This window comes from Urtica dioica, chromosome 12 (genome assembly GCF_054948205.1).
Source record: "Urtica dioica subsp. dioica isolate 48M chromosome 12, U.dioica_male_clone48M_v1_H2, whole genome shotgun sequence".
In the NCBI taxonomy this organism is placed as follows: domain Eukaryota; kingdom Viridiplantae; phylum Streptophyta; class Magnoliopsida; order Rosales; family Urticaceae; genus Urtica; species Urtica dioica.
Genome location: NC_142767.1, coordinates 10,707,955 through 10,728,646, shown reverse-complemented (window position 1 = coordinate 10,728,646; position 20,692 = coordinate 10,707,955). Strand labels below are relative to the sequence as shown.

General features: G+C 38.9%; 4 protein-coding genes across 4 annotated transcripts in view; 1 reads left to right on the top strand and 3 right to left on the bottom strand.

Moving 5' to 3' along the window:
- Positions 1–20,692, bottom strand: part of LOC149379071 (putative disease resistance protein At1g50180) — a 77,320-nt gene that overhangs the window by 39,023 nt on the left and 17,605 nt on the right. The window lies entirely within an intron of this gene.
- LOC149379074 (uncharacterized) lies at positions 439–6,865 on the top strand. Its single transcript, XM_089603949.1, has 4 exons — positions 439–675; positions 3,402–3,489; positions 5,902–6,723; positions 6,831–6,865. Exons 1-4 carry the CDS (start codon positions 439–441, stop codon positions 6,863–6,865), a joined length of 1,182 nt encoding a protein of 393 aa, XP_089460075.1.
- LOC149379073 (putative disease resistance RPP8-like protein 2) lies at positions 12,428–14,178 on the bottom strand. The gene is made up of 3 exons (XM_089602441.1): positions 13,268–14,178; positions 12,698–12,740; positions 12,428–12,610 (listed from the first exon to the last, which is right to left on the bottom strand). Exons 1-3 carry the CDS (start codon positions 14,111–14,113, stop codon positions 12,558–12,560), a joined length of 942 nt encoding a protein of 313 aa, XP_089458567.1. The 5' UTR covers positions 14,114–14,178; the 3' UTR covers positions 12,428–12,557.
- LOC149379072 (putative disease resistance protein At1g50180) lies at positions 14,121–16,017 on the bottom strand. The gene has a single exon (XM_089602440.1). The coding sequence runs from the start codon at positions 16,000–16,002 to the stop codon at positions 14,179–14,181; it is 1,824 nt and encodes a 607-aa protein (XP_089458566.1). The 5' UTR covers positions 16,003–16,017; the 3' UTR covers positions 14,121–14,178.

Here is a 20,692-nt window from a genome sequence, read left to right as displayed (position 1 = left end):
CAAGAATTAACAGAAATTAACATGATTGAAAACAAGAATTAACAGAAATTAACATGATTGAAAACAAGAATTAACAGAAATTAACATGATTGAAAACAAGATCTTTAACAGGATTGAAAACAAGTATTAACAGGATTGAAAACAAGAATTAACAGGATTGAAAACAAGAATTAACAGAAATTAACAAGAATTAACACCAGATCGTCAAACAGCAATTAACAAGAATTAACAGAAATTAACATGATTGAAAACAAAGAATTTCACACTCTGAAATTCGACAAAGATATGGAAAATTCAAAGACTAATTACCTGAGACGAAATCCGACCTCCGACTCCGCGAACTCGACGACTCGATCGGAGCTCGGAGCGGCGGCGAGGGAGTCGGCGAAGGGCTCCCATGCCTGGTCGAGCATCCCGCCGGAGGGATAAGCGATCGTGATGCCGTTGTCAGAGACCTGGTTGTGCTACGCCGTGATGGCGATCCCGATCACGGATCGTGTCTTGAGCGCCCTCAGCGAGGCAAGTATTCCGGAGCGGAAGACCGTCGATCGGAGCAGCGACGTGTCGGCGCGGGATCCCGACGTGCCGTACGACGACGTGAAGTTGGGCGGGAGAGGGAAAAGCTTAGAGGATTCGAGGAGGAGCGATCTCTGCGCGGCTTCCATGGCTGCTCTAGTGGAGAGAGAGAGAGAGAGAGAGAGAGAGAGAGAGAGAGAGAGACGTGTAAGGAAATAGAATATGTTAGCATATTTATCATATAAACATAAATATGTTAGCAATCAAAATAGAATATCTTGGCAATCAAATCATAAATATGTTAGCAATCAATTTTGATTTTCTTTATATTATATTTTTTTTAAATTAAAAAGGGCAAAACTGGAAGCAAAATATTGGCTTGAACGCCACGTCAGCGAAATTGGCTATTTCTCAAAATAAATGTAAATGTTGGCTAAAATGCAATCTCAACGTTTGAATTTGGCTAGTCCGTCTAATTTTTCAATTAAAAATACAATGTTTTAATATGAACTACTTTGCTAAAGTGCCCATTAAACATACACAAAAAGACTAAAATATACTTCTTTTATTTCTCCTAAATCTTTGAAGGCATCTCCAACCCAACACTCTATTATACCATTTTTCTTATTCTATTATACAGTTTATATCAAAATCAAAGTGACCCAAAACTCTATATTTAACATCAAAAAAGAAATTTCTTTATCTATATATTATTTTAATAATTTTAACAATTTTAACAATTTTTATATATCAAATTTTAGCATACATATATTTAACTTGTATCTTTTAAATCCGATCATTTTTTTATTCTTTTATTTTTATTTTTCTACATGAAATTAATTTGGTAGACTAGCAAATATAAATGAAGTCTCATGAATAATACTTATTTAGATAAATACACACACACACGTGTGTATATATGTATATATATACACACACACATGTGTGTGTGTATTTATCTAAATATATGTATATATATATAACATTTAAATATTTGGTAAGCAAATAATAAAATTATTAAGATAAATACACACACACGTGTGTGTATATATATATATATATATATATATATATATATATATATATATATATATATATATATATATATAACATTTAAACATTTGGTAAGCAAATAATTAAATTAGATACTATTCACAACATTACATAACTTGTCAAGTAATATTCATTATATTTTTGCATTTAGGATGAAATTTTATTGACAATTTATTTATTTAGGATTTATTTAATATTTACGTCATGTAATTTATTTTAAAGTTTGTTTGTAATCGATATTTATATTTGTAAATTATTTTGTGTCAATATTGTCTATCAAGTTAAAATTAATTTTTATACGAAAAATTCTAACTAGAGTGATATACAATATTTTTATTAGTATGATTTGATTTTTTCATAAAATAATATAATTATAGATAAAACTATATAAATTAATTTAATTCTAATGTTAATATAATCCCATTCTATTATTTAATGGGTTTGAGATTATCTAAGTTCTAAATAAAACCCACAAAATACCAAATCCCGAAATCCAAATCACGGACAAAAAGCATCGTCTTGTAGATATAGACATGTTACGAAAAAAAAAATTATTTTCAATTAATTCAGGTTTTTATTATCATCTCTCATTAATTTTCTAGTTTAATTTCTTTTCAATTATACGTAGATAATAAATATTTATAAATAATAGGGAATTATGTCTATGTGATAGTGATTTAATAGAAGTGGTGGGGTTTGTTTTTCGATCAGGATAGACGATTGAGCAAGGTGATCGTATGCATCATAGATATGTATAGTAATTTGAGTTTGTTGATAGATGATATGTGCGTTTTATAACACTCATCATGTACTTTTAATCTTGAATTGAAGTGAGTCCTTAGGTGTTATTGATATTTTTGTAGTTTTACTTGGGTTTTTAGGTTGTTAATTAGCTACATGTGTTTTGAAGCCAATTGAGTAATTTCGTGGTGATTTGATGACTTGTTGGACAAGTTAGAGCAAAACAAGAAACATGACGCCCTCTTCTGAATGATTTGGAGATTCTTAATTGGCGGTTTTAGATTAATTATGTCCATAATTAAATATAGCTTTTTCTTAGTTTTCCAACGCATACTCATTTGCAAAAATGGGACATCGGAGCAAGAATAAATTACCAATTCAAAATGGTTGCACATTCTAATCAGAAACTCATGCAACGGTCACGTCAAACCGACACATCGTGTTGATAACATAGTCTAGACTTCAAAATTCGTATTTTTGAGCTAATCTTGACCCTTGGATCACATCCAATGGCCAAAAATACCCATTGCACGCCATATATTCTCTTTGTTTATGTTTAATTAGGACATTGATATTACATTATATTTTGATATTTGGAGCAAGCTTTTGGATATTGAGGAAGAAGAAACCATTGAAGGTCTTGGAGTGAAGAAGAAGAGGAGTGGCTAGTGACACTCATCTCCACCTCTATAATCTCCATTTGTGCTAATTTTCTAAACTTTTTCTCCTTTTGTTTTGATTTGATTGTTTGAACTCTAGTTTATATTGAATTTTGTTTAGTTAATTTAAGACAATTTTATTTTGTTATTGATTGAGACTATTTGAGGTTGTTGATTAGGAATTCGGAATTTTGTTTAACGAAAGTAATGATGAGCTAATTATTTGGTGACAAGTATAATATCATCATCACAGGTGTTACGATCGTTAAACGACTACAATGGAAAATTATTACTTTTAAGCTATAGCTATCACTTTTTACCTTGTATTTTTGCGGAGCGTTTTGAAAAGTTGCTTTGTTGCCACGGTTTGAAGTATTGTTCATTGTATTTAGTCAATGCAGCAAAGATTAAATCTTGTAGTTCTGATTTCAGGGAATTCCGTTTTTCCATGCCGGTGACGAGATTCTCCGCTCCAAGTCACCAGACTGTGATTCATACAGCTTCGGCGACTGGTCTACAGGTCTACTACTGCTTACATTTTTCTGTGTCTTGTGTACGGTAGTGATAAAGTTGATATCCTTCTTTGTTTAAAGCAGAACCCAAGTGATTTCATCTCATTTGAAAAAAAAACAAAAAAAACTTGTATGGAAAATGAATATCCTCTTCAACTTTATGTTTTGTCATGTTTCAAATCAGGCTTGATTTTACATAATATTCCAACAATTGGGGGGTTGGTTAAGAATGAGAGAAGCTGGCCACTGTAAGAACCATGCATGCACTCAACATCATTTTCACGTTTTCATTCATTTGTATCACACATCAATCTAGCAAGTGATTTGAAGCTCTATCTATTGATTATATATAATATTGAACGTCTTTCGAAAATAAAATCAAAATTGGTATATCCCCGTCATTTAAACCTCAGAGCACTCACATTCTCACGGCGCTGGAGAATTTCTCAAAGTTGCTACGCATTAGATACTCATAACATCTTTTCAGGTTGAGGACATCAAATGCAATTCAGGTGAAAATCTATAATATATAGTAGATGATCATTTTTACCATGGACATAACCCGCCAAGCCTGAGTATTTTAATTCAATACAAATAAAAAAAAATGCAGTAATTTCATACTGGTTAGGCAAATTTTCTAAACCATTATGGTGAAACTTGCTAACACTTTGTTAAACTTAAATAAACCAAATATTGTACTCAATAGCTACTTCATTTCTTGTTTTTTTAACAATCTTGTGTTAACCCACGTTATTCCTAGGCCCATTACGTGGGTTGTACGTGGATATTGGCCCACGTGCAATATCAGTTTAATATATTAGATAAATTATATTGGTTAATTAATTAAAAGGTAAATTCCTATTGTACCCTGATGGTGGGTTTATATAAAGAGAAACCCTAGGGATTGGTCCTCTCTCAACCTATTACGTAGTTTTCCTCTGCCGTCAAGAGAGAGAAACCAATTCCGGTGATTATCCGCTGCCGTCACCGTCTCGTCATGGATCGAGGTAGGTTTTTCTCAATCTCTAATGTTGTGTGAAAATCATCTAGTTGTAAGATCTTGGCTAATTAGGATCGTTTAAATTATGCTTACTATTAGAGATTTGATTGATGAATTAGGGGTTTTCCGATTATGATTTATTTTTAGTCCGCTGCTTTTATTTTATCCCATTGAAAGTGCGATATATGGAATTAAGCTTTGCGATATGATGTTTTGTTATTTTATTAAGATCGGATTCGGTAAAGTTTGTCTGTTGTGTGTTTGGCTATTATATGGTTTTTCAGTAAGCACCGAATGAAGGGTATCGATGCCTTATATGGCTTTTTTAAGAATTGTTGAGTCTTTTTCTTACCGATGAATCATTAGATTTTTACTTTTGATTTTTCGTTGATTCTGTGCATCACCGCCTCTGTTTATTGTTCATAGTAGAGTCATTCTATTATTTTAATTCTTAATTTATGCTTTGGTCAACACTCTCCAGAAACCCATACGGAGATGTACGTCATAATAGTCTGTTTTATGTTAATGGCTATCTGTAAAGGAATCACACGTTTATTGTCTTCCTTTTTGGTTTATCATGCATATATTGTAAAGATCCTTTTGAAAGTTATCTTATGCATATCTTTATTTTATTTTTTAATTATATTTATATATATGATATATAAAGATACTGTTTTGCTTTATGGTTACGATTATTAAAAACTTTTATGAATAAGTTTTTTTCAAAACGTATATCAAGCCATTAATTGTCAATTAAGTCGGTTGTTCATTAAATTTTATGTAGATTCGTTTTGTCGGGTACATAACGTCTGGCTATTAAAGCTTATATGCCTAAATATCCTCTTGAATATTTAATGAAAATATTTTATTTATGATGTTTGTTTTCCTTTTACCGAATCATATAATATATCTCCATTATTTTGTTTGATGTCTATACATTATGTTCAATTCGCTAGTCACGAAAGTGACCGAATTATAAAAGTATTAGATATCAAAATAAAATAAATTCAATTACTCATGTTTATGTGATGCTTTTATAGTAAATGACATTATGACATTTTAAGTTTTTATCATGAGTAAATTGAAGTTCATGGTTATAAGATATTTTGGATCGCCCAAAGGTTGATTATTCGTTTTATAATTCATGAACATTATGGTGGTAAATTGATATGCTAGGTTAGGTATGTTTAGTATATCCAAAGATTACAAATATATCTAATTCAAGTATGTCAGTAAACTATTATGTGAAATTATAATTTTAGCATCAATTATGTTAACATTATCGTATATATTGTTGATCTGTCCAAAGGTGACTTCAATGTATACCTTATGTTTATTTTACGTTTTCTGAATCTGTATTATAGTTTAGGTTTATTACTCAAAGCATTAATGTGTGAGGATATATCATCTATTTTTGCAGCTTCTTTTCCTGTTTCTCTTCAGTCGCAAGCCACGTCTGTTATTAAGTTCAATGGTCTTAATTTCTCTGAATGGTCTGAACAAGTTCAGTTTCACCTCGGTGTTCTGGATCTTGATTCGGCACTCTTAAGTGAGAAACCTGCTGCTCTAATTGATGCTAACAGCGCTGACCAAAGATCATTCCATAAAGCTTGGGAAAGATCTAACAGACTGAGCCTGATGTTTATGCGAATGACTGTAGAAGTCAACATCAAGTCCACATTTAAGAAAACTGAAAATGCTAAGGAATTTATGAAGTTTGTGGAAGAAAGCTCTCAGTCCGACTCGGCTGATAAGTCACGGGCTGGGGCACTAATGGGTAGGTTAACCACCATGAAGTTTGATGGTTCTCGTACCATGCATGAGCATGTTGTCGAAATGAAGAACATTGCAGCAAGACTGAAGACCATGGGAATGGAAGTGAATGAAAATTTCCTAGTAACATTCATCCTCAATTCCTTACCTCCTGAGTATGGCACATTTCATGTGCATTACAACACTCTGAAGGATAAATGGAATGTGCATGAATTACAAAGTATGCTCATTCAAGAGGAAGCGAGGCTTAAGAAATCAGGAAATCATTCTGCCAATCTCGTTGGTCATAAAGGAGCTAGAAAGAAACCATGGAAGACTGGAAAGGGCAAGCAAGGACTATCAAAGCTTAATGAGTCATCTGTCCAAATCCACAAGAAGGAACTAAGCAAAGATGCGTGCCGGTTCTGTAAAAAGACTGGGCACTGGCAGAAAGATTGCCCAAAACGTAAGGCATGGTTCGAAAGAAAGGGTAAGCCTAGTGCTTTTGTATGTTTCGAATCAAATTTTGCTGAAGTTCCTTATAATACTTGGTGGCTTGATTCTGGTTGTACCACTCATGTTTCAAATACGATGCAGGGATTTCTTACGACCCAAACTATAAGCCAAAATGAAAAATTCATCCTCATGGGAAACAGAGCCAAAGTCCAAGTTGAAGCCATTGGAACCTATCGTTTAGTCCTAGACACTGGGCATCATTTAGACCTTTTTCATACTTTTTATGTTCCCTCTGTTTCTCGCAATTTGGTTTCCATATCTAAACTCGATAAAGCTGGGTACTCTTTTAATTTTGGGAATGGATGTTTCAGTTTATTCAAACAAAATCTTTTCTTGGGTTCTGGTATTCTTTGTGATGGTTTGTACAAACTAAAGCTTGATACCCTTTTTGCTGAAACTCTTTTAACCGTGCATCATAATGTTGGTACTAAACGTGGTTTATCTAATGAATCGTCTGCTTACTTGTGGCATAAACGTTTAGGTCATATATCCAAAGAAAGAATCGAAAGGTTTGTAAAGAATGATATCCTACCTAATTTGGATTTTACCGATCTTGGAGTTTGTGTTGAGTGCATTAAGGGAAAGCACACAAGACAGACACTTAAGAAATCAGCCACAAGAAGCTCACAGCTCCTTGAAATTATACATACCGATATATGTGGGCCATTTGACGTTCCATCACTTGGTGGAGAAAGATATTTCATCACTTTTATCGACGATTTTTCACGTTATGGATATGTCTATTTGTTGCATGAAAAATCTCAATCGGTGGATACCCTAGAGGTGTTTGTCAATGAAGTTGAAAGACAATTAGATAGAAAGGTGAAAATTGTCAGATCTGACAGGGGTGGTGAATACTATGGAAGATATGATGAAAGTGGACAGTGCCCTGGTCCATTTGCTAAGTTCCTAGAAAGCCGTGATATTTGTGCTCAATACACTATGCCAGGAACACCACAACAAAATGGTGTAACAGAAAGGCGTAATCGTACTTTAATGGATATGGTTAGGAGTATGTTAGGCAATTCTTCTTTACCCAAATCTTTGTGGATGCATGCTTTAAAGACCGCTGTATATTTATTGAACAGGGTTCCCAGTAAGGCAGTTCCTAAGACACCTTTTGAACTGTGGACGGGAAGAAAACCTAGTTTAAGGCACCTGCATGTTTTTGGTTGCCCAGCGGAAGTAAGAATTTATAATCCACATGAAAGGAAACTGGACTCAAGAACAATCAGTGGTTTCTTCATTGGTTATCCAGAAAAATCTAAAGGGTATCGATTCTATTGTCCTAACCATAGTACGAGAATTATTGAAACTGGTAATGCTAGGTTCATCGAAAATGGTGAAGTCAGTGGGAGTTTGGAACCACCTAATGTGGAAATCCAAGAAGTTAGAGTGCAAATACCTTTGCCTCTACTTTTTTCTCAAGTTGTTGTTCCTGTTCATGTTGACCATGATAATGATTTGCAAGAACAACAAATTAACGACCAAGCACCATTGAATGATGTCGTACCAAATGAACCTATCATAGATGAACCACAAGAAGTCGCATTAAGAAGATCTGTAAGAGAACGAAGATCTGCTATTTCTGATGATTATGTGGTTTATCAACAAGAGTCGGAATACGACTTAGGAATTGATAATGATCCAGTTTCGTTTTCACAAGCCATAGAAAGTGAGAATTCTGTTAAGTGGTTAGACGATATGAAAGAAGAGCTAAAATCAATGGATCACAACGAAGTTTGGGACCTTGTTGAATTGCCTGAAGATTGTAAAAGAGTCGGGTGCAAGTGGGTCTACAAGACCAAACTCGACTCAAATGGCAATATCGAAAGACACAAGGCTCGACTCGTTGCCAAAGGTTTTACTCAGAAAGATGGTGTTGATTACAAAGAGACTTTTTCACCTGTCTCTAAAAATGACTCTCTGAGGATTGTTATGGCTATGGTAGCTCATTATGATTTAGAGCTCCATCAAATGGATGTGAAAACTGCATTTCTGAATGGGAATTTAGATGAAGAAGTGTTCATGGATCAGCCTGAAGGTTGTGTGGTTGACGGAAAGGAACATATGGTATGTAAATTGAAGAAGTCAATATACGGACTTAAACAAGCTTCCCGACAATGGTATCTCAAGTTCAACGATACTGTCACATCTTTTGGATTTAAAGAAAACATCGTTGACCGATGTATATATCTGAAGATCAGTGGGAGTAAGTTTATAATTTTGGTTTTGTATGTTGACGACATCTTGCTTGCAACTAATGATCTTGGTTTATTACGTCAAACCAAGGAGTTTCTCTCTAAGAACTTTGAAATGAAAGATATGGGTGAGGCATCTTATGTGATCGGAATAGAGATATCTCGTGATAGATCACAAGGATGGTTGGGATTGTCTCAGAAAGCATACATTAATAAAGTTCTTGAGAGATTCAAAATGGACAAATGCTCTGCAAGTGTTGTTTCAATCAAAAGGGAGATAAATTTAGTCTCAATCAATGTCCAAAAAATGAATTGGAACGCAAACAAATGGAACAAATTCCTTATGCGTCTATTGTTGGAAGCTTGATGTACGCACAGACTTGTACCAGGCCAGACATCAGTTTTGTTGTCGGAATGCTGGGCAGGTATCAAAGTAATCCAGGAATAGATCATTGGAAAGCTGCAAAGAAAGTACTGAGGTATCTGCAAGGAACGAAGGATCGTATGCTCACTTATAAAAGATCCGATCATCTCGAGGTGATAGGATATTCAGATTCAGATTATGCCGGATGCGTGGATTTCAGAAAGTCCAGTTTTGGCTATATGTTCCTTTTAGCCGAATGAGCGATTTCATGGAAGAGTGCGAAGCAGGCTGTCATTGCTGCATCCACTATGGAAGCTGAGTTCGTAGCATGCTTTGAGGCTACGGTTCTTGGATTATGGTTGCGGAACTTTATTTCGGGGCTTGGAATTGTCGACACTATCGCTAAGCCGCTGAAAATTTACTGTGATAATTCTGCAGCAGTCTTCTTTTCTAAGAACGACAAGTATTCGAAGGGTGTTAAGCATATGGAGATAAAATACTTTGCCGTTAAAGAAGAAGTTCAGAAACAAAGGGTGTCAATCGAACACATTAGCACAAAACTTATGGTAGCAGATCCATTAACGAAAGGATTGTCTCCAAAGGCATTTATTGAACATGTCGAAAGAATGGGGATCCTTTGATGTCATCGTTGATGTTATTTTTCTTTTATGTTTTATGTGATTGACACTTTGAGCTAGTTTATTTTGTTTCTGATATGAAGTAATGAATCTTGTTTTCTATTATGATTAGTATATACATGAATGCATTATATGATCAAGATTCGGACCATTATGAATATCTTATTATGTGTCATGTTAGGTGTGAAGCTAGTATTGTGATACATGGAAGGGACTATGTCGACAAATTGACGTACAACCGCTATGATCCTTATTAGTTTTCATACTTAATAGAGACTTTATGATATAACCAATATTATGACGAATTTATCTTATACTATGCACACTTATGTCTTATTATTAAACTATATGGTATGACACATGGGCCAAAGTGGGAGAATGTTAACCCACGTTATTCCTAGGCCCATTACGTGGGTTGTACGTGGATATTGGCCCACGTGCAATATCAGTTTAATATATTAGATAAATTATATTGGTTAATTAATTAAAAGGTAAATTCCTATTGTACCCTGATGGTGGGTTTATATAAAGAGAAACCCTAGGGATTGGTCATCTCTCAACCTATTACGTAGTTTTCCTCTGCCATCAAAAGAAAGCTTTAAAGTCTAAAGAGGTCAAGAGAGAGAAATCGATTCCGGTGATTATCCGCTGCCGTCACCGTCTCATCATGGATCGATGTAGGTTTTTCTCAATCTCTAATGTTGTGTGAAAATCATCTAGTTCTAAGATCTTGGCTAATTAGGATCGTTTAAATTATGCTTACATCTTGGTCATATGTCAGAATACATTTTTTTACAACGATAAATCCCAATCTGAATGGTCATTTTAGAATTGAAAAGAAGATCTTCAAATTTAATTTTGTCAATACTAATTATTTAAATGCTAGAGGTTTGTCCCTTTCAGTATTATATTGCTAGTTCTTTATTTTTCCTATTCCTATGAATATGTTTTGCAGTCAAAATCTGCCGATACAGTTGTGAAAGAGCCTAGTTATGAAGCTTCGACGTCGTGCTTCACGATTCCTCCAAGGACAATTGTTTTTGTTGAGCCGCTTCTGGTATATTATTTCCCAACCTATAAATTCTTTGTCCCGAGCTTCTTTCAAGGCCTTTGGAGAAGTATGTCCTAGTCGGCTTGGTCCAGTGATATCGTCCTTCTAAGATTATCTTCAAACTCCTTTGTCATGTCTTCAATGCCAATTTCCTGAAGAGTGGTGTCCTTCTAGGACCGCCTTTAGCCTAAACATGGAATCAATGTGTAATGTATTGAGGCTAACCGCCCGAAGAGAACATCCACTTCTGGCATGCTGTTTGCCGGAAGAAAGCTTTAAATAGAGGAAGATTTGCGGAAAGTACTATGATACCATAATATGATCGAACTTTAGTAGAGAGAATCAAAGATGAGAGGAAAGATTCAGATTTCTCATTAACGATGAATATCAGACTAAGGCTAACTATTTATAAGCTAAGAAGCAACATAATTCAGATATATCTAAGATGACAAGGACTAAAAAAGACATAGTACCATTATAACATGAGAAATTGCCTAATTTGCCACCAATATTTCATAACATTTTCCAATTTTCCACCAAAATGCTACCATCTATGTCAACAATGTTGACATCTATGTTTGCCCTTCACTATTAGATGTCAATATTGTTGACATAGAGGTGGCATTTTGGGGAAAATTAGCCTTTTGGTGGAAAATGAGAAAATGTTATGAAATTGGTGGCAAATTAAGCAATTTCTCTTATAACATTGCCACGTCTAATAAATAGAGAAATTGTCTAATTTGCCACCAATTTCATAACATTTTCCCACTTTCCACCAAAACGTTAATTTTTTCCAAAATACCACCTATATGTCAACAATGTTGACATCTAATAGTGAATGGCAAACATAGATGTCAACATTGTTGACATAGATGGTGACATTTTGGGAAAAATTAACATTTTGGTGGAAAGTTTGAAAATGTTATGAAATTAGTAACAAATTAGAAAATTTCTCAATAAAATATATACACTTAGTAAGTAGCTTTAATACGCATCTCAAGTTGTAAACACTGATAAATCTTAATAGTAATAAAATTATAAGCATAATGAATTTACAACGCCCGCACATTCTCGGGCTGGCACTATTTTGCAAAAATACCCAAAACGTATACTAAAAATGGTGTACATACTTTTTATAATCAGGGTAGTATTAAAAATAAAAATTAAAAAATAACACTTTCGAGAGACTAAAGCTTGGTGACGTATCTCAGCCCTTCAGGGACTGCCTTTAGATTGGGCATCATGCAAATGTGTAATTTCTTGAGGCTACGCAGACCACCTTCCTTCACCTCCCACTCCTCCACGTCGTATCCTAAAGATGAAGAGCCTTGAGGAGAGCGAACCCGCCCGAAGAGAACACCCACCTCTGATGGGGCAGCTGAGCTTGAGAACCCTCAAGTTCTGGAAAATATGTATCTCGGTCCGATAGTTTCATCGCCAGAGAACGGAGATTAGGTGGTTGTGAGCGAGGGATGAGAGACTCGAGGAGGAGCGTGACTTCTTATTATATTGCTATTTCTATATTTTTCCTATTCTTATGAATATGTTTTGCTGTCAAAATATGAGCGTCCGTGTTCGTTGGCAGTCGTCGGACGGAGGAGTGAGGACTGAGAACCGATAGAGAAGAAAGAGAAGTGAGAGAATTAGAAAAAAAGTTTGAAAGAGAAGGAGAATTTTTCAAACTTACTCATCACCTCTTTTCCAGTTGAAGACATCTAATGCAATCCAAGTGAAAATCTGTAATATATTGTAAATGATCATTTTTACCAGATACATAACATGCCCAACCTGAGCATTTTGATTTCAATACAAATAAAAAAATGCACTATTTATTAATTAGTGGTATTTGCATATTTTCCAAACCATTATGGCGAAACCCACAAACACTTTGTTAAACTAAAAAAAAAACAAAAACAAAACAAATAAATATGTTCTCATCTAGAGTTATTAATATTAAATCAAAACACTTCGAAAGGGTATATTATTTTCCATGGGTTTAGATTTTTGTTGATTTTGAGAAAATACAACTAATAAGTAGCTTTAATACACATTTTGCGAAGCATAACATATTTCCAACGCCCGCACAATCTTGGGTAGGCACTATTCTGTAAAAAATACCCAAAACGTATATAAAAACTGGTTAACATAAATTGAATGCCAAACTTTTATAATCAAGGGAGTATTTGTTTTATTTATTAAATTAAGAACTACGGAGAGACTAAAACGTGGTATTAGGCTAATATGATGGAAGGAACATGTCGGACCTTGTAGAAATCTACACCTTCGGCTCCGTCTCGATTCACCCTTCTCAGCTTATCTTTGAACTCCTCGCTCATATATTTAATGCTGATTTCCTGAAGAGTGGTGACGTGTCTCAACCCTTCAGGGAGCGCCTTTAGATTGGACATCTCCCAAATGTGTAATTTCTTGAGGCTACGCAGACCACCTTCCTTCACCTCCCACTCCTCCAAGTTGTGAATATCCCAAAGCTCAAGAACCTCGAGGCGAGCGAACCCGCCCGAAGAGAACACCCACTTCTGCCTTGAGGTACCTCTGCTCATGGCGAGATCGAGAACCCTCAAGTTCTGAAGCTTTTCTAGTATGGCTATCTTCGACTGGTCCACCGCGGAATCCCGTAATACCAGCTTTGCGAGGCTGTTTGGAAGGTATTCGAGGTTCTCGTTCGAAACCGCGCCAAGTAAGTGCACTTTACTCAGAACCTGAAAACTAGAGAGCAATTCCATCTTCGGAAAATTTGTAACTCGGTCCGATAGACTTATGATCAATGATTGGAGCAAGCGAGGGGTGAGAGACTCGAGGAGGAGCGTGACTTCTTTATGGCTTCTGAGATTTTTAACGTCCAGGACTTTGATGTTTGGCATTGGAGGGATTGAATTGTGTTTGTTGAACAAGTTCTTTGCGTATACCCCTATCAAAGTCTCCAATTTGAATTTGGTTTGGCCTCCGAAGAAGTGTCGGAGTGCAAAAATGTTCGGCCTGTAACCCCTCGGTAACAACAAGTGTCTCACCTCTGTCAACTTCCAAACCGAGTTTGGAAGCCATAGGGTATTTGCAATCCCACTGAGGTCTAGAGTCTGCAAATTCCTCATATTGCCCAAGGAATGTGGGAGAGAGTGTTTTTTCTCCCAGCCACTACTGCTCAGTCTCAAATACCTCAGTGAATCAGATCGCCAATCGTGGGAGGAAGTTTTTTATTGTCGAGCAAATCGAGGTGTAAAACCCTTAGCAACCGGGCGTTTGAAAAACCGGGAAATTTCAAACCGGGAAAGATTTGTATGGAAAAACAAAGGAGAGACCGGAGGTGAGGATGTGGCGAAAAATGGCAATTAGGTCCGTGTACAGCGATTCTGCGAGGGCGATTGTATTGTTGTGTTGAGGATGGAGCGTCGATATCTAAGAAAAGCTCCTCTTTGGCCTTTGACAAACAAAAGTCTCGCATGAGATCGTGGAGTCGGCAGCTCTTGATGCGCTTTCCCGTGCGATCTTTCTTATCGAGTTGAACTACGCAGCGATCAATCAGCTCTTCCAAGTATTCCTCGCCCACCTCTTCTTCCAGCGATTCTTGTGTCTCATTTGTGCGTATAAAACCTTCTGCCATCCACAGCCTTATCAAAATCTTACTCTGGATCTCGCTGTCCTCTGGAAAACTTGCAAGGTAAAGAAGACAGGGTTTTAGATGGAAAGGAAGCTCTTGGAAGCTCAATTCTAAAATGTCTTCGACCCGGTATTGTCTCTCTGATGATATGAGTTTGTTGATCTTACGCGACTTCACGTCTCTCTTCACCTTCTCCCACTTCTCCGACGAGTTCTTGGTTCGAAGCAAACCACCGAGCACGACGATTGCGAGAGGCAATCCTCCGCACTCCGCAACCATCTCCTTCCCGAGCTCCACGAACTCCGGCGGAGAACCGAGACTCCCAAAGATCTCCTTCGGAAACGCCTTCCGCTGAAGAAGCTCCCAACTCTGTTCCTCCGACAAGAGCGGGGGTTCGATCGGAGCGCTGTGAGGATCGGCTGACACCGCGACTTCCCTGATTCGTGTCGTGAACACCACTTTGCTTCCGGGCTTCCCTTTTGGAAAAGCTTTCTCGATGGTATTCCAAGCTTGAACGTTCCAAATATCGTCCAAAACCACGAGATATCGCCTCTCCTTGAGCTCGGCTTTTAGAAGAGAAACCAGCTCGTGATCGTCCAACCCGTCGAGGATCTGTTTATTATTCCGTCTCTCTTCAACGAACTTCTTCACGTGGCTCACTCCTTGCAAAACCGTTTCCGGCCGGAAACCGACTTGCATCAAGATCTCAATCAAGACCTCCTTCACAACGCACTGCTGCGACACGAAAACCCAAGCAGAGCACCCAAAATTCTTCTTCACGTCAGCGTCGTTGTAGGCTTTCTTGGCAAGGGTGGTCTTTCCTAGACCGCCCATTCCCACGATAGACACGACGCAGCGTCGATCTTCTTCCCTCATCAGCTGAGCCTTCAGGGCCGACATCGTGCTCTTCAACGTGACCACGTCGTCTTCCTCTTCGTCCGGGTACGATCTCCTCTGATTTCTCAGCGGAGCAGCCTCTCGATCTCCACCGGAAAATTCGATCTGGTACATCTGTCGCCTCTCAGCGATGCCACGAAGCTTGTCCTTGATAGAGGTAACTTGGGACCGAAGCTTCCTCAGATGGATGACCTTGACATATGAGGATCGGACTTTGGAGACGTAGGTCTCGACGGAGTCTTCGATCTCGCAGGCCACGTCTCTGACCTCAGCGATCCACATGCGGACGCGCTCGTCTTTCTCCTGTTTTTTGTCGGCGTCTCTTAGGAAGCTCTCGATCCACTTCAGCTCGGTTTGCAGTCTCTGGATATCCCCACGAACGCCTCTCAGGGAAGAGGCCTCGTTGATGAGGAGGTCCGCGATTCTCTCGACCGCTATGTACACCACAGACTCCACTAGCTTCAATGCCACAAGTTCAACTGCCATTGACCTGGAAAAGAAAAGAAAAATCAATAGAAGATGGGCTTTTATATTTGTCAGAAAGATCAATCATTAACCAACTAGAAACTCAGCTTTGTACATTTTATATAGATTCTGTATGTACAAAAACAAGGCCCATTAAAACCATGTTGCAGTAAATTAAAAATACCTCAGGAAGAACTTTTAATTATTTTTTAACATTTTTTTTTTTGCACGCCAATAGAATTACAGATCTAAGTGAAAATTAAATTTCAACGCTCGAAAATCTGTGATTGCAAAGCATGTTCATCTATAATGTATTTCAAAAGATAGATTTTCTTACCTTGATCACTGAAGCCGCAAGATGATTAACAATGAGTGAAAGAAGAGCTTGCTTCTATGAACTGCTTCAAGGAAAGATGTGTTTTTCAAACATTAAAATGTTGGAATAAAGTTAATAAATATTATTTATTAACATGTGAATGTTTGATTTTGTGGCAACAATTTGAGTGGGATCCACTCATCGGAATTGGATAATTCCAAGTGATACTTTGCCAAAATCGGACCTAAGGTGAATGAGAAAGTGACGAGCTGGTCTGGACGAAGTGACGAGGTCGACTGGTTCCAGATCGACTGGGCGAAGTCGACTGGACGAAGTTCCAGCTCGACTGGGCGAGGTCGACTGGACGAAATGACGAAGACATTCCAACTCGACTGGGCTAGGTCGACTGGACGAAATGACGAAGACATTCCAACTCGACTGGGCTAGGTCGACTGGACGAAATGACGAAGACATTCCAACTCGACAGGGCGAGGCCAACGTACTCGAAGTGACGAAGTCATTCCAGCTCGACTGGACGAGCTCGACCAGACGAAGTGGTGACGAAGTCATTCTAGGTCGACTGGACGAGCTCGACCAGACGAAGTGACGAACTGTACGTTTGAGAATTAAAGCCAACGGTTTGTGTGCTTTAATTCAATGGTTTTTGAGCTTTAAATGCGCATTATTGCTGTATAATAATGCCATTAAGGCTGGAAAACGTTGGACTGTTCGCTTGGTTTGAATTCAGAACGTTGGGTTAAATGGTTGTAATAACCTGCGTTAAATGCCTTTAAGGCTGGACGTTTTGAACTTCAAACCAACATAGCCTAGCCTTGGCCTATATAAAGAGGCTTCAGCTCTCATTCAAAACACACAGAGATATACGAGAATTCCATTTGTATTACCCACTGTTCCCGAGCTCCCTTCTTCCACAGAAAGTTTTCTTTTGTTGTGTCGTGGTGGTAGTTTTCTCACAGGTTCTAGTTCGCCGAAGTCGAGTCTTGTGGTGCATTGCTCGTCTTGTAGTCGTTGTATCTTGGGAGGCTTTCGCTCACAAAATCCAGCACCCGTGGGAGGGCGATAAAAAGCTTCAAGGAGACCGTCCAACGGGCCTCGACTTTTTCCTTTCCGTTGTGTTTTCCGGTTTCTTAAGGTTTAGCCGGTTGTGTTGTAATCTTTTTACGTGTATTTTTCCTTGCATGCAATTTGTCTTTTATTTACGTCAATATTACAATAATATTGCTAACAATCTTGAAGCTTTTTAATTTTGTTCTAAGACAGGTTGCAAGGAAGGAAAAATAAGTTATTTTTCCATTATTTATTCCGGTTTGTTTTCAAGGTTACTGACTTGTGAATTTCTTTTGTAGAAAAATGACTAACGTAAACGACTCGATGTACGTGAGTGTTGGAGGGAACGTCATTGACAACCCCTCGTTGGTGGACAACCCGACGAACTTGATCAACATCGGCCAAATCCCTGTGGCTTTGTGACAAGGCTCGATGGCGGCTACGGCCGGGAATGGACCCGCGGGTCTCGTTCAACCGATGGCAGGTTTGGGCCTAGATGGTCCGAACATGGGTGTGGCTCGAGGGCCTCCCACGGTGATGCCGGCCGAGAGACCTGGGAAGTTTGACGGGCTCAACTTCAAGCGTTGGCAACAAAAGATGGTTTTCTTTTTGACAACCATAGGACTTGCTCGGTTTTTGACCGAAGATCCTCCGGCCACTCCTCATGAGGGTGAAGCCAACCCACAAGTGTTTAGGGCCTATGTGGGGTGGAACGAATCCGACTACCTATGTCGAAACCACGTGTTAAATTGTCTCGCCGACTCTTTATACAACGTGTATAGCTCTAAAGTCTTGTCTAAAGAGCTTTGGGATTCGTTGGATCGAAAGTACAAAACTGAGGATGCGGGCTCTAAGAAGTACATTGTGGGTCGCTTCCTAGAGTACAAAATGGTGGACACGAAGACCGTGGTGAGTCAAGTGCAAGAGATTCAACTCATTTTCCACGAGATTCAAGCCGAGGGAATGACCATTAGCGAGTCTTTCCAAGTTGCCTCTGTAATTGAGAAATTGCCACCTGGGTGGAAGGAGTTCAAGAACTACCTCAAGCACAAGCGAAAGGAGATGAGTCTTGAAGACTTGGTTGTGCGCCTCCGAATCGAGGAAGACAACCGTGGCTCCGATAAAAGACTAAGAACCGTCTCCGAGCGAGCCAATGTCGTCGAACATGGCGAGAACTCGAAGGGGAAGAAGCACGCCCACCAGCTTGGTGTCAAGGGAGGGACGTTCAAGAAGAAGTACCAACAAAAGATTGTTGGTAAATGCTTCAATTGCAACAAAGTCGGTCACCGAGCTGCCGATTGTAGAAAGCCAAAGAAGAAGAAGGAGGCCAATGTCGTGGAGGATGATAATGACCTCCTCGTCGATGTGGTCTCTGAGGTCAACATGATTGACTCGAACCCGAAGGAGTGGTGGCTGGACACTGGAGCTACCCGCCACATCTGCGCTGACAAGAACTCATTCTCCACCCTTGAGCTGGTAGGAGATGGAGAAAAGTTGTTCATGAGAAACTCTGCCACCTCTGAAGTCAAGGGGGAAGGTGAAGTCTTCTTGAAGATGACCTCTGGGAAGGAGATGAAGCTCACCAAAGTTCTCTACGTGCCTGATATGCGGAAGAATCTTATCTCTGGGACTGTGCTGGATAACCATGGTTTTAGGATGGTTTTAGAGTCTCAAAAACTTGTATTGTCTAAGAATGACATGTATGTGGGCAAGGGCTATGCCAAGAATGGCATGGTCAAAATGAATGTAATGGCCATCAAGGCAAAAGATATGAATAAAAGTTCTTCTTCCGCTTATATGATTGAGTCGTCTATGGTAGACTAGGTCATGTAAATTATGACACACTGAGAAAATTGATTAATTTGGAGTGTATTCCAAAGTTTAATATTGACTCAAATCATAAATGTGAAATTTGTGTTGAAGCAAAACTCATGAGAACATCCTTTCATAGTGTTGAAAGAAGTAATGAATCTCTCGACTTAATCCATACTGATTTATGTGATTTAAAGTTCATGCCCACGAGAGGTGGTAATAAATATTTTGTGACTTTTATTGATGATTGTACAAAATATTGTTACGTATATTTGCTTAAAAGCAAAGATGAAGCAATTGAGAAATTTGCTATATACAAATTGGAAGTTGAGAATCAACTTAATAAGAAGATTAAGAAAGTGCGAAGTGATCGAGGAGGTGAATATGTTGAACCATTTGGTGATTTTTGTGCACAACATGGAATTATTCACGAAGTCACTCCACCTTATTCTCCTCAATCAAACGGCATGGCCGAACGTAGGAATCGCACTCTCAAGGAGATGATGAATGCGATGTTGTTAAGTTCTGGGTTACCCCAAGAAATGTGGGGGGAAGCGATTGTTAATGCCAGAAAATGGATCAACACGAAAACCGGTCCGCGGTTCGGTCTAGGGCCGGACCCTATGACCGCGCGGTGGTCGAACGGGGAAGTTGTCCCAACACCTGTACCTCCACCGTGCCGGAAAAGGATTTCCGGCGAGTCGTCACCTGAGAAAATAGAGAAGAGAGTGAGCTAAAGGACCGCGGAGGGGTTTCCTCCGGCGGGCACTCCGACGCTCAACATTAGTCTAGGTGTCGTGCTTTGAGTTCTAGAGAGATAAAGTCTCGGATGAGAGAGAGGCAGAGGTTTTATTATGTGTGAGCCAACTTACCTCCAAATGAGGAATCTGAAGGTATTTATAGGATTTTGAATGTGAAAAGTTATGGAAACTTGGCGGAGGGATTCTCCGATTTTGTGAGCTTTACCAGAGGTGTCTTCCGGTTTTGTGAGCTTTACCAGAGGTGTCTTCCGGTTTGGTGAGCTTTACCAGAGGTGTCCTCCGGTTTTGTGAGCTTTACCAGAGGTGTCTTCCGATTTTGTGGGCTTTACCAGAGGGATTGGTCCTTGGCAGGGCTATGTTTTTTCCTTCTTGGCCCTTGGCAGGGCTGGGACTTTTCTTTCCTGGCCCTTGGCAGGGCTGTGATTTTTCCTTCTTGGCCCTTGGCAGGGCTGGGACTTTTCTTTCCTGGTCCTTGGCAGGGCTGAGATTGCCTTCACAATTTTTGGGTTGGACTTCTTCCTGGAGGTCGAACCTGGCCTGGAGGTCGAGCTCGCCTAGGGTCGAGATCGCCTGGAGGTCGAGCTAGCCTGGAAGTTGAGCCTGGCCTGGAGGTCGAGCCTGCTGGAGGTCGAGCTCGCCTGGGGGTCGAGCCTGGCTTGGAGGTCGAGATCGCCTGGAGGTTGAACCCGGCTTGGAGGTCGAGCCTGGTTGGAGGTCGAGCCTACCTGGAGGTCGAGCTCGCCTGGAGGTCGAG